At 42.1% G+C, this 13,855-nt stretch overlaps 1 protein-coding gene across 3 annotated transcripts; it reads left to right on the top strand.

The window, feature by feature from the left end:
• The first annotated feature begins 251 nt into the window (after nt 1-251).
• LOC109869039 (cytosolic sulfotransferase 3-like) lies at nt 252-6,929 on the top strand. Of its 3 annotated transcripts, XM_020458865.2 has the most exons (10): nt 253-427; nt 938-1,074; nt 1,706-1,766; nt 2,779-2,917; nt 3,052-3,180; nt 3,570-3,670; nt 4,029-4,155; nt 4,302-4,399; nt 4,563-4,737; nt 4,832-6,929. In XM_020458865.2, exons 4-10 carry the CDS (start codon nt 2,779-2,781, stop codon nt 4,939-4,941), a joined length of 879 nt encoding a protein of 292 aa, XP_020314454.1. In that variant the 5' UTR covers nt 253-427; nt 938-1,074; nt 1,706-1,766; the 3' UTR covers nt 4,942-6,929. The 3 variants fall into 3 exon arrangements, with proteins under 3 accessions (XP_020314450.1, XP_020314454.1, XP_020314453.1); XM_020458864.2 differs by lacking the exon at nt 938-1,074; XM_020458861.2 differs by lacking the exons at nt 938-1,074; nt 1,706-1,766 and having other exon boundaries at nt 252-427; nt 4,832-5,481.
• The last annotated feature ends 6,926 nt before the right edge of the window (nt 6,930-13,855 follow it).

Below are 13,855 nucleotides of genomic sequence, written 5' to 3'. Positions count from 1 at the left end.
GCTTTGAAAGAGCAGAAACCCTCATGTGAAAACCAGTTTTCAGGGTCATGTGGGTTTATTGAAGTGAGTTGCTTTACCCCTTTCATGATATAAATCGTGAGAGTGCTAATACACACATACATGTGTTCACAAAAGACATGTGTTCACATGTGGTCACTAACAGGGGAATAAAAGGATATGGAGGGGGTGGCTTGACACAATACATCTGTGATGTCACTATGATTGTAGTAACCAGAGAGAGAGAGATAGAGGGAGAGTTCTGAACTTATGTAACAAGAAGTGGAGGTAGGATACGAATGTGAAGCTGGGTTGGAAACTCTAAACCAAAGCAGGAGAGAAAAAACATTGCCTGCTTGGACAGAGACAAGAAGAGACTGAGAAGACTGGCCAAACAGGACACAACTGAATTCCATTCAACATGGAAATTGTGAGTCTCTAGGTTTTTTTTGTTGTCAAATGTTCTGTGCCAGTAGCTGATATATCTTATGATTTTATTTACATCTTTCAACATTTTGAGTGTAATGTGACATTTTTTATTTTCTCTGCTCACAAATTGGTTTGTCTTACTGCAGATTGATTTCTATTGTTTATTTGTGCATGATGGGTCTGTAATTTAACATGAATAAATGTGACTGTGGTGAACATCAAGTTCATTAAGGGTCAAAAGGAAGTTGTTATAAAGCAGAAAGTTGTTTGTTATTCAAAGTTTTTACTGACACCAATGCAAATATTATGAAATGTATTCAAATGTACATTTTACTATTCGATAGAATCGAAGAGATTGTTGCCTGACCTATTCCAACTATTCAATGAGACTGACAAAAGTTTTGCATGCCTAAGTCTGAATGGAGGGAATTAAGTTAAGCGCCTGTAAATGGAACCTAATTCCCTTTTTATCGACTTTTCGCTCTACGTGCATTCTGACCTTGAATTTAAGCACGAGAGTTGTGTTTCCGAGGACGTACTGCTCTCGACCTTCGCCTCTCAGGAGTCCGTACCCGTACGGGAGTTGCAGCGATGAGACAAGACTGTAACTTCCGCTATTGGTTTGCGGTGGAGATCAGAGAAATTAAGGTGTGGCTGAGGTGTGTTTACACACAACCCGAATTCTGACCTTGACTTAATTCCCTCATAATTCCACCACCTTTACGCGATGAAACCATTAATAAGTAGAACAACATCTGCTTTCCTTTTTTCCCGATAGAAATAACACCATTCCCCATGCACTGTAATTTACAAATTGGTATGAGCTACTGATAAGAGCTAGGTAAATGGGTAAGCCGTTTGGGAAAGGAGATTATAAATAACAAATGTTTAAAATCTATTTTACCATATGATTGCTGGAGACAAACGTGAAACTAGTTTTATGGCAGCAAACTGAAGCATATCAACACATCCCCTTTTCCACAGTGAAGTTTATGAAATGCTGGCTTTATTAACTTGCAAGGATGACATTTGGAGACCCAACCTATAGGCTTCTGTAGACATACACAAATGATAGTATATTGCCAACCCTACCGAGTTGATTTTTGATTTCTAAAATGTTTTCATTATATGCTAGGACCTTTCATTGTATTGTGAGCAATTTGTATCATGTTAAATATTAGCCACTCGGTAGCCAAAGTCCAATGTCCATAAGCCTACATTTATAGCTGTCACTTTAGTGTTAGTTTTCTTATATTTTGCATCATTCCATTACATACAGAAGTTTATTCAGCGTGCACAAAGTAACCAGGCCTGCAAAGCCCGTTAAGCACCTGCATAAGGTAAGTCTGAATACCAACTACTGAGAAATGTGTCGGAAAGGTTTGTGTAAGAAATGCCTAATTTCCCAAGTCTAAATAGGCCCCATAGCGCTTGTGCTCGTTTTGACGTGTGTACAGATAAATTCTTTACCCCAAAAAGATCTACCTGTGAAGACAATATGCTATGCCAGGAAACCGGCCTTTTCCCCTTAATGTAACATAACCAGCTTCTTACTTTTGCAGAGACAGGATAAAATTGCCTGTTTTAAACCTATTTTTATGGACCACGTGTCAGGAACATTATGTTTGAGAATGTGAGAACTTGGGACTATGAGTTTCTATCTGCAAAAGGATGATTCTGAAATAATTGACTTTAAAGTTCCAAATAGTGTCAGCGTCAAGTCTGTTCCTGATCCACCTCTCCGGTGCTAGAGATCACCAGTTCACTCCTGACTATGCACACCTGCCACCATCATTACGTGAGCTTTATTATGGGACTCACCTGGACTCCTACACGTCATTTACCTCCCCTATATCTGTCACTTCCTCAGATTCTTTCCCGAGTCAGCATTGATGTTATGTTTCTCCTGGCCAGATGCTATTCTTGCTTTGTTCATGTCTATTTATTAAATCCACACCCTGTTTCTCGTCTGTCGGTACAGTCAGCTATTTTTATCTAGTACTCTTTTCAACAGAACAACATGAATTGGCGTATTTAGAGCAATATTTTGGTAGAGAACATTGAACAAAGCAAAGCTATGGCAACAACTTAATTTTAACAAATGCAGATAGAACCTTATGGTCATAGTCAGCTAGTTGTACTTTACAAAGTCATCATGACTGTATGCAGTCTATAATTTTCTGTACTTTGTCTTTTGACAAGGGAACTGGCAAGGAATTATATGTTGAAAATGGGATCTCTTGTCACCTGGAGAATATGCTTGAATGAAGCAAGAATATTAGTGAATAGTTGATTATTGTAACTCTCCCTGATAATATCTCTGATCAGAGGTGGACTGTGTTGTTGTAACAGATGGAGCTGCCACCTCGACCAAAACTCTTTGACTTCCATGGAGTCTCCATGATCCACCATTTCACTGACAACTGGGAGAACATACGAAACTTCCAGGCCAGGCCAGATGATATCCTCATCGCCACTTACCCCAAAGCAGGTCTGTGTTTGTGTGTTGCCGACATTTTGTAGGGATAAATGGATGACCAGAGACGCAGCTCTTTGACATGCCTCTCTCTCCCTCTTTCTCTCTCCCATTTCTCCATCTTCTCTCCCCCTCTTTCTCTCTCCCAGGTACCACATGGGTGTCCTACATTCTAGACCTGCTGTATTTTGGTCAGACAGCCCCTGAGCGTCAGACTTCACTGCCTATCTATGAGAGGGTGCCTTTCCTGGAATGTGACTTCCATATTCTCCCTCCAGGTTAGAATACAACCCTGATATAACTCCACACTGAAGCCTTTTTCTTGATTATACATCAATAAAGTGTGAAGGACACTGTACTCCAAATAAATAACTGATCAGATCATAATGACTGCACTTACAAGACACATCCGAGTCTGTGTAGATCAAATCTTTGACATACTTGAATACAGAATCTGGAAAACACCATGCACTATACCAAAGTCCTTATCAACAGGCTTTTTACTGTCACAAAGTTGAAGGCTCATTTTCATGGCTTGAAATCTTATACTGTGAGAAGTTGTGCCAATCACATATTCCAGCTACATGACAATAAGCAGTTTTACTGTAAAGTCATCCTTAACTCCAAAAAATTACCGAACCAGATCCTCACCCCTCTGTACACACAGGAACAGAGCTGGCAGACAAGTTATCCACCTCTCCTCGCCTCATCAAGACTCACCTCCCAGTCCAGTTGGTACCCAAGTCCTTCTGGGAGCAGAACTGCAGGGTACATTATATGTAACTCTCTGCTTGTTGTCTGTGAATCTGACTCTGCTCATGTCTGCTGGTATAGCATATGGTTAACATTTATGCATCCTCAAACCTCCTGTGCTGCTTTTTGACCAGTAAGTGGACTTAATTAATGACCCAATGGAGGGCAGCATAGCATTACACGGTACACTAACGATCTCAAACATTTCCAGAACCAGCTTGGGACTCCTTGTGGACTGTGAAGACTCTTTAGAGAAACAGTCTTTGTAAAAAGTTATTGTCCTAAATTTTTGCTTTTCCATTTCATTCTGATTGTTTTAAATATACACTTACATCAATTCATGTTGTAACTGCAATGATTTCTCTCTCTGCAGATAGTGTATGTGGCCCGTAATGCCAAGGACAATGCAGTGTCTTATTTCCACTTTGACCGTATGAACCAGGCCCATCCAGAGCCAGGCGACTGGAACAACTACTTACAGAGATTCATGGATGGAAAGAGTGAGTGAAGGAGAGAATGAACTAGGGAATGAATAAGTGAACAAATACATTATAATGAGTAAGAGGGAGAGTACTGATGCTGTGATTCTTTCCTGACTATGTATATCTCTCTAACATCCTCATGTCCACATGGCTTTTTCCCTCAGTGGTGTTTGGTTCCTGGTACGACCATGTAACTGGCTGGTGGGAGAGGAAACAGACTCACTCAAAACTCCACTACATTTTCTATGAGGATATGGTTGAGGTGAGTAGAACTACCTCCTGTGCCATAAAGGTTCTGACCTCTTTGCAGATTATGTAGCTCATTAACGTACATAAAGGCAGTGTGTATATCAGTGTTATATTGATAATCTCTAGCATTAGCTTTCAGTGAGGAAGAGTACAGTGTCCAGTGTGTTTTCCTGCAGGATACGAGGAGAGAGCTGGACAGGCTGTGCTCCTTCCTAGGTTTGTCTCCTTCAGCAGAAGAGAAGGAGAGGGTGAGCGGCAGAGTGCAGTTTGATACTATGAAGAAGAACAGCATGGCCAACTATTCCACCCTCTCAATCATGGATATCAAGATCTCTCCATTCATGCGAAAAGGTAGACCTCTCTATTTCTCCCCATACGCCTTTCTCTGTCAGTCTTTCTCTCTGCCTCAAACTTTTCTCTGCTCACACCCTCTGTCACACTCCAGGAAAGGTTGGTGACTGGAAGAACCATTTCACTGTGGCCCAGAGTGAACAGTTTGATGAAGACTATAAGAAGAAGATGAACACCACCGTACAGTTCCGCACTGTAGTCTAGGGGTTGTGATCAGGTTGACTGGTGCATATGCATCTCAGCTCTGCTGGAGTCATGGTGCTGAAATGTACAATATGCTGACACTATCTCTACTGTATAAATAAGAGCTAATGATGTGTTAGTGTTAAAAGTTGTGGATGTTTTTTATATGCTTTTGTATGTGTGCATGTCACAGAATATTGTGGAATTCAACTAAAGAAAAATAGCAGTGCAAATATCACATCTTTTAAAGCTGCCTTCAAATTCATACAGGTGATTACATGAAGAAATTAGAAACGCCTACTAATCACAAAGCTATAATTCTGATTTAAAGTGTGACACATAACCTAGAGACCTTTTGGTTATAACCAGCATGTTAGACATTGTCAAGCTCTCCAGCTACTCTAAGCCTTTTGTTCCTGGAGGCTGTTGCCATAGTGATTACCAAAACAATTACAAGTGCAATGAGGAATACAAAGGCTTCGCCCACTGACATTGTAGATGATTCAGGATCATTTGGCATCTTAGATGATGCTGGATTAAATTCTGTTAGATTCTCAGGCATCATCCATGGTCCAGCTCTTTCACTCATCACTGCCACAATTTGTGTCCATCATGCTCACTGATGGGTGTGGCAATTGGATTGACAACTGTGACCCTGAGAACCCAACCGATTGAGTACAACACAGAACCTGGCACCCATTGCTAATAGCAGCGAGGTGCTGGCTGAACTGTGGGGTACAGCGCTTTTGTCCCTCTGCAAATTGACTGACTTGCAGCTGAAAAATCTCCCAAATGGTACTGAAAATGTAACAGTCTTATTACTGCTTTGGCAAATCTTCAGGCCGTTGGACAGCAACTTCAGAGGGGACACGTTTGGGGGCAGCAAACCTGGCTTTGGTTTGGGGATTTGGAAGAGATGGGCTGAAAAGCCCTCTAAAGAGGGTTGTAAGAGGGCTGATAAATACTATACATGCCAGGCTCTCTTGGCTAAGAGTTTAGGAGAGACTGACTGCATCACTTATCTTCATAAAGTCCAAATTCCAAATTGTTTGCATAGTCGAATTACATACAGAGCTGACACACACACTTTTCACAGTCCACAGATCCAGAACAAATTCAAGAAAGCGTACAGTATTACATAGAGCCTTTATTGCATGGAACTACATTCCATCTCATATTGCTCAAATAATCCACAAACCTGGTTTCAAAAAACAGATAAAGCAACACCTCACAGCACAATGCCTCACCACTCTTTGACCTAGATCAGGGCTGCCCAACCCTCTTCCTGGAAATCTTATAACGGATCTCATCCTCCTCTTCTGAGGAGGAGTAGCGAGAAGGATCGGAGGACCAATGCGCAGCGTGGTAAGTGTCCATAATGTTTATTCAAAACACAAAAGAACATTGGAACAAAACAATAAACGTGAATAAATGAAACAGTCCTGTGTGGCAACAAGCACTGACACGGAAGACAAACACCCACAACTCAAAAGTGAAACCAGGCTACCTAAGTATGATTCTCAATCAGGGACAACGATTGACAGCTGCCTCTGATTGAGAACCATACTAGGTCCGAACACAGAAATCCCAAATGATAGAAAAACGAACATAGACAACCCACCCAACTCACGCCCTGACCATACTAAAACAAAGACATAACAAAGGAACTAAGGTCAGAACGTGACAGAACTACTGTCCAACCCTAATTTAGCAATTCTGATTCAGTTAGCTAAGGTCTTGTTGAGCAGCTAATTAGTAGAATCAAGTGTGTTAAATTAGGGTTGGACTGAAAACCCACAGAACGGTAGATCTCCAGGAAGAGGGTTGGGCAGCCCTGACTTAGATAGTTTGTGCGTATGCATTGATATGTAGGCTGTGTGATTTTAATAATGTTTTACATAGTTCTGTCCTCTGTATTATATCATGTTTTCTGTGGACCCCAGGAAGAGTAGCTGCTGCTTTTCCAACAGCTAATGGGGATCCGAATAAAATACCAAATAATACACTCATTTTGATTGGAGCCCTCATTTCGTACCTCAGACCATAAAAGAGTTGAGTTGTACGGGTGACGGCATGTGTAAGAATCCCTGTCTGGGTACTCCTGGGCCAGGGATTTTACAGACTGGCTCTGCATCATCAGAGAGTTCAGGGCAAATTTGGTAATTGCCACCTGCCATGACTGACATGTGCGGGTCAGGTTACTGTGGATCACAGTCCTACAGAGAGATCTCTCACCACCGCAGAGGGAGAGAGGTATAGAGGGATTGATGGGGGGGTTATGACACCACACTCCCATTTTAAATCGTAAGACAGCAGACACATCTTTTGTCCTCTCAGTGTGGAGGATTGGAATGTGCCCCAGAGAATTTGCCATAAAGACAGAAACACACCTTTGTGGCCCAGGGGTATAAAACATGTGAGTTAAGAATTTACATATCACACTAAAACAGACCACAGCTGCATGTGATCTAAGATAGTCGCGACCCCACAAATGCAACACGAGGAAGAGGACAAAGAAACCTATTAACAATCTAGGCTACGGTTGATTACTGTATCTAAGAAGGGGAATTCAAGACGAACCAGCCAGTTATTCTCTTCAAATCATCGGTTGTCTACACGGTCATCCTATTCAAGCTGGGAGGGTCGACACGGCTGATTAGCCTCCTCAGAAGTCCACTCTCACAGAACGAGTGCAAGGGAACAGACCACTAAGAGAAAGGACACTGACATCGTGTGGACAATCAGAGACTTACACCCAGTAACGAAGAAGGTGCCACCATCGGAGAAGGAGGTCTTCGGCTATACCTCCTAAGAGGAACTCAGACCAGGAAGAGATATGCAATGGAGACCTCCAACAAGTAATTACATCATTATAATTCTGACACATAAGAGCGGCAGTTCGGGGCAAGGTGTTCGAGCTAAACTAAGCATAGTTTACAAATGTATCCAAGTGTGCTTTTTTCTCGTGCACTCTCTCTCTCTCTCTGTCTCTTTCTAAATTACCACCTTGTGTAACATGTGTCATATTGTGTTGGTCCGTTAGGGACCTGTTTCATTGTACTAAGTTCTAATCAATAGTCTAGACTGAATGTTTGTCTATGTGTATCTTATATTATCATTTAGCTTGTTGTGGTACAGAATGATTTAGTCAGACCCGGGTTGGTGCAGATTTACAAATTATGCGACGTTCAGGATGAGACTGTAGAGGAAATTAATTCTATAGCGACGGCTGTAAAATCAATATCAATCTCTGAGTAAATTTGGCAAACGGAAACTCATTAAACACACTTTTCCCATGGTGCCCCAGGTTACTGAGTTAATGATTACCTGATTACATGATTAATTTAATCATGTAGTTATAAACATAGCTAATTATTCGATAAACAGCAGTCATCACATTAATGACACTACTTTACAACATATTTGGCGCCCCCTGTGGGGAATCTAAGATAAAACTAGGCCTCACTTTTGAATTCATTCCATAGCAATTGGGTAGCAAGATGCGTTTACACCAATAAAAGCTTTTGGCAGGATAATTGTTGAGAGGATAATGTGTGTGGTTTTTCCTTTTCACCCAGATTGGGGGTAAAAACTGTTGAGAAGCCTTGTCCTAAACTTGGCACTCTGGTACTGCTTGCCATGCGGTAGTAGAGAGAGCAGTCTGTGACTGGGGCGTTCGACAATTTTTTAAGGCCTTCCTCTGACACCGCATGGTGCACTGCAGGACAATAACCTAAAACACAAGGCCAAATATACACTGGAGTTGCTTACCGAGATGATACTGAATGTTCCTGAGTGGCCTAGTTACAGATGAGGACATAAAACGGCTTGAAAATCTTGGGCAAAACAAGAAAATGACTCTCTAGCAGAGCTTGAATAATACAGTTGTCAGAAGTCTACCTACACCTTAGCCAAATACAAGTTAAACTTAGTTTTTCACAATTCCTGACATTTAATCCGATAAAGCATTCCCTGTCTTAGGTCAGATAGGAACACCACTTTATTTTAAGAAAGTGACATGTCAGAATAATAGTAGAGAGAATTATTAATTTCAGCTTTATTTCTTTCATCTCTTTCCCAGTGGGTCATAAGTTTACGTACACTCAATTAGTATTTGGTAGCAGTGCTTTTAAATTGTGTAACTTGGGTCAAACTTTTCTGGTAGCCTTCCACAAGCTTCCAAAAATAAGTTGGGTGAATTTTGGCTCATTCCTCCTAACAGAGCTGGTGTAACTGAGTCAGGTTTGTAGGCCTCTTTGTTCGCACACGCTTTTTCAGTTCTGTCCGCAAATTTTCTATAGGATTGAGGTCAGGGCTTTGTGATGGCCACTCCAATACCTTGACTTTGTTGTCCTTAATCAATTTTTCCACAACTTTGCAAGTATGCTTGGGGTCATTGTCCATTTGGAAGACCCATTTGCGACCAAGCTTTAACTTCCTGACTGATGTCTTGAGATGTTGCTTCAATATATCCACATAATTTTCCTCTTCATGATGTCATCTATTTAGTGGTGCAGCAGTCCCTCCTGCAGCAAAGCACCCCCACAACATGATGCTGCCACCCCCGTGTTTCACGGTTGGGATGGTGTTCTTCGGGCTTGCAAGCCTCCCCCTTTTTCCTCCAAACATAATAATGGTCATTATGGCCAAACAGTTCTATTTTTGTTTCATCAGACCAGAGGACATTTCTCCAAAAAGTATTATATATTTTTTTAGCTAAACAGGTGGCGCTCAAAACAATTGGGGCTCTACCCCACCTGCCCTGAATGAAGGGTTGACACTGATGCAGTCACATTCTTAAGACCTGTAGAGTGCATTGGATAATGAAGGGAGTTCTATATTGTTGTGCGAAATCGAAGCGCCATATGCGCCAAATAAACAATCAATCAAGCTGACCACAAACAGACAATCAACCTGACCACAAACAATCAGACAATCAACCTGACCACAAACAATCAGACAATCAACCTGACCACAAACAATCAGACAATCAACCTGACCACAAACAATCAGACAATCAACCTGACCACAAACAATCAGACAATCAACCTGACCACAAACAATCAGACAATCAACCTGGCCACAAACAATCAGACAATCAACCTGACCACAAACAATCAGACAATCAACCTGACCACAAACTCAGATAATCAACCTGACCACAAACACTCAGACAATCAACCTGACCACAAACAATCAGACAATCAAGCTGACCACAAACAATCAGACAATCAAGCTGACCACAAACAATCAGACAATCAAGCTGACCACAAACAATCAGACAATCAAGCTGACCACAAACAATCAGACAATCAAGCTGACCACAAAAAATCTGGCAATCAAGCTGACCACAAACACTCAGACAATCAACTTGACCACAACCCCTAGACTACAGTGCGGAACTGTACGGTGGTGTTCTTCATCTTCTTCCTGTAGTCTTCATCAAACTGTTCACTCTGGGCCACAGTAATTGATAATTGTTGAGAGGATAATGTGTGTGGTTTTTCCTTTTCACCCAGATACTGGTAGGGAGAGAACCACTCCTGTGTTGTATATCTGACGGAAGTCAGTTTGTATGGGTTTTAACGAATACTACGAGCTAGTGCATATGAACCGGCCGATGTTTAGGTATTCTAAAGGAATAGACGCGTTGGGCCACAACGTAGTGTTATTTCTGTCTATCGCTAGTAGTATTTTAAGGGAGGACATAGGGCGAGCCGATGGAAATTCGAGTAGATTTGATTTTTTTTTTTTTTACCTTTATTTAACTAGTCAAGTCAGTTAAGAACACATTTTTACTTCCAATGATGGCCTAGGAACAGTGGGTTAACTGCCTTGTTAACTGCCGGTCAGAGTGTCAGATTTGTACCTTGTCAGCTCAGGCAGTCGATCTTGCAACCTCTCTGTTACAAGACCAACGCTCTAAACACTAGGCTTCCTGCCGCCCCATATATGGATTCACTGAAGCAGTTAAATATCTCTCCAGACCAACGGTGTATTTCTTTGTTCTCCGCGCGTTCCGGTCAACATCGTGAAACATATCGTTGAAATGTTGAACGTGGGACGTCACTTAGTAAACCTGTTCCATTGTTGGAGGGAACTTTTCTTGTGCTGGGAAGTGGAATTCCCACACAAGTGAAGGTAAGCATTGCACCAAGTGCTAAGCTAACAAAAGGGGGAGCAGACATGTTTGTTTTCCCCTTTGTTGAAAGTGAAATCGCGAGCCGGGTGGAAATCCCGTATGATTTCAGCTTGTGCTATCAGTGACCTATGGTGGTGAAGAATCACCAGTAATTGTTTTTAAATACTTCAGGTTACACTGTATGGTATCCACCCAATCTCAACTGATTGGATATCATTGTCTCGTTCAATCTAATAAATAAGTTAAATTTGCCATCCTACTTTTCTGGGTCGTTAATTGGGATAATACACAAACTGATTTGTTCCAACCAATGAGACAAAATTCAACTTTTCCACATTAGCTTAGATACAGCAACGCTTTCAGGTTAATTAGTGTCTTCACTGACATTTTCAACCTCTCCCTGTCTGAGTCTGTAATACCAACATGTTTTAAGCAGACCACCATAGTGCCTGTGCCCAAGAACACTAAGGTAACCTGCCTAAATTACTTCAGAACCGTAGCACTCAGGTCTGTAGCCATGAAGTGCTTTGAATGGCTGGTCATGGCTCACATCAACACCATCATCCCAGAATCCCTAGACCCACTCCAATTTGTATACCCTACCAACAGATCCACAGATGATGCAGCCTCTATTGCACTCCACACCACCCTTTCCCACCTGGACAAAAGGAACACCAATGTGAGAATGCTATTCATTGACTACAGCTCAGCGTTCAACACCATAGTGCCCTCAAAGTTCATCAATAAGCTAAGGACCCTGGGACTAAACACCTCCCTCTGCAACTGGATCCTGGACTTCCTGACGGGCTGCCCCCAGGTTGGTAAGGGTAGGTAACAACACATCTGGCACGCTGATCCTCAACACAGGGGCCCCTCAGGGGTGCGTGCTCAGCTCCCTCTGTACTTCCTTTTCACTCATGACTGCACTGCCAGCCACAACTCCAACACCATCATTAAATTTGCCGATGACTCAACAGTGGTAGGCCTGATCACCGACAACAACCAGACAGCCTATAGGGAGGAGGTCAGAGACCTGGCCATGTGCTGCCAGGACAACAACCTCTCACTCAACGTGATCAAGACAAAGGAGATGATTGTGGACTACAGGAAAAAGAGGACCGAGCACGCCCCCATTCTCATCGACGGGGCAGTGGAGCAGGTTTAGAGATTCAAGATCCTTGGTGTCCACATCACCAGCAAACTAACATGGTCCAAGCGCACCATGACAGTCGTGAAGCAGGCACGACAAAACGATTCCCACACAGGAGAATGAAAAGATTTGGGTCCTCAGATCCTCAATAGGTTCTATAGCTGCACCATTGAAAGCACTGGTTGCATCACTGCCTGGAATGGTAACTGCTCGGCCTCCGACTGCAAGGCACTACAGAGGGTCGTGCGAATGGCCCAGTACGTCACTGGGGCCAAGCTTCCTGCCATCCAGGACCTCTATACCAGGCGGTGTCAGGGGAAGGCCCTAAAAATTGTCAAAGACTCTAGCCACCCCAGTCATAGACTGTTCTCTCTGCTACCACACGGCAAGCGGTACCGGAGCGCCAAGTCTAGTTCCAAGAGGCTTCTAAACAGCTTCTACCCCCAAGCCATAAGACTCCTGAACATCTAGTCAAATGGCTACCCAGACTATTTGCATTGCCCCCCCCTCCCCTCCCCTCTCCACACCACTGCCACTCTCTGTTGTCATCTATGCATAGTCACTTTACCTACATGTACCACCTCAACTAAACGTTGCCCCCGCACATTTACTCTGTATCGGCACCCTCCTGTATATATTGTTATTTTTTACTGCTGCTCTTTAATTACTTGTTACTTTTATCTCTTATTCTTATCCATATTTTTTAAAACTGCACTGTTGGTTAGGGGCTCGTAAGTAAGCATTTCACTGAAAGGTCCACACCTGTTGTATTTGGCACAGTTGACTAATTTGATTTGATTTGATTGCCAAGAAGACTCGAGGCTGTAATTGATGCTACAAACTACTGAGTAAAGGGTCTGAATACTTATGTAAATGTGATATTTCAGTTTTTTAAATTTGTAATACATTTTATAAAATGTTTAAAAAAACTTGTTTTGCTTAAAGCTTCTCTAGTGTTCGTGAGTTATTTACTTAGAAAAAGAAGTACCTAACACTAGGGACAACAAGAGGGAAATGTCATTTTGTTAACCAAGTTAAATTCTTCCCAAATGTTCTGTACAGCTGTATTCAGACAACTCAACATTTCTCCCATCCAGATATATATATCCCACTTAATATACTATGCGTCTGATCTATCATGTCTTTAATATCTCAATGTTCAAAGTGTTTATTCCAACTGTCCCTCCTCTTGAACAATAGCATCCTAATGTTCAATTCATATAAACATGGAAATTACTAATAAATCTATAAACAATGACAATAAAACATGAATAAAAAAAATACGAGGTGTACAAATTCAGAAACTTATGGCCTCCGAACTATGATCACACAACGAAATGCCATTCCAGCTGAAGCTGCGGTCTCATTCAATGGCAGATGGCGCAGCCTTAGTTTCTCCACTTTCCCCTTCTGGTTCCTAAGAGAGTGATAGCACAAGATTTGGAAAGCAACAAAAAGACACACAAAATATAACATAAGGCTCTGGACTGCGAACCCTCAATGGAGGCTCTGGAAGCCTGGTGTGTGGGGCCAGCGTACTTAGGCGCAGCGTACTTAGTGTTCCACATGTTTAATAAATATGCAACTCACCAAAAACAATACAAAGAAAAAATAGTTAACAGGGCGTATACCCCCACCCCTAC

The sequence above is a fragment of the Oncorhynchus kisutch genome, linkage group LG24 (assembly GCF_002021735.2).
Source record: "Oncorhynchus kisutch isolate 150728-3 linkage group LG24, Okis_V2, whole genome shotgun sequence".
NCBI classification, from domain to species: Eukaryota; Metazoa; Chordata; class Actinopteri; order Salmoniformes; family Salmonidae; genus Oncorhynchus; species Oncorhynchus kisutch.
This window is presented reverse-complemented; position numbering and strand designations above follow the sequence as displayed.

Excerpts from the sequence above, each read along its gene's own strand:
- LOC109869039 (XM_020458861.2), top strand. Across the intron at positions 3,671-4,028 it reads TCTGGGAGCAGAACTGCAGG|ATAGTGTATGTGGCCCGTAA; the intron begins GTACATTATATG and ends CTCTCTCTGCAG. Across the intron at positions 4,400-4,562 it reads TCTATGAGGATATGGTTGAG|GATACGAGGAGAGAGCTGGA; the intron begins GTGAGTAGAACT and ends GTTTTCCTGCAG.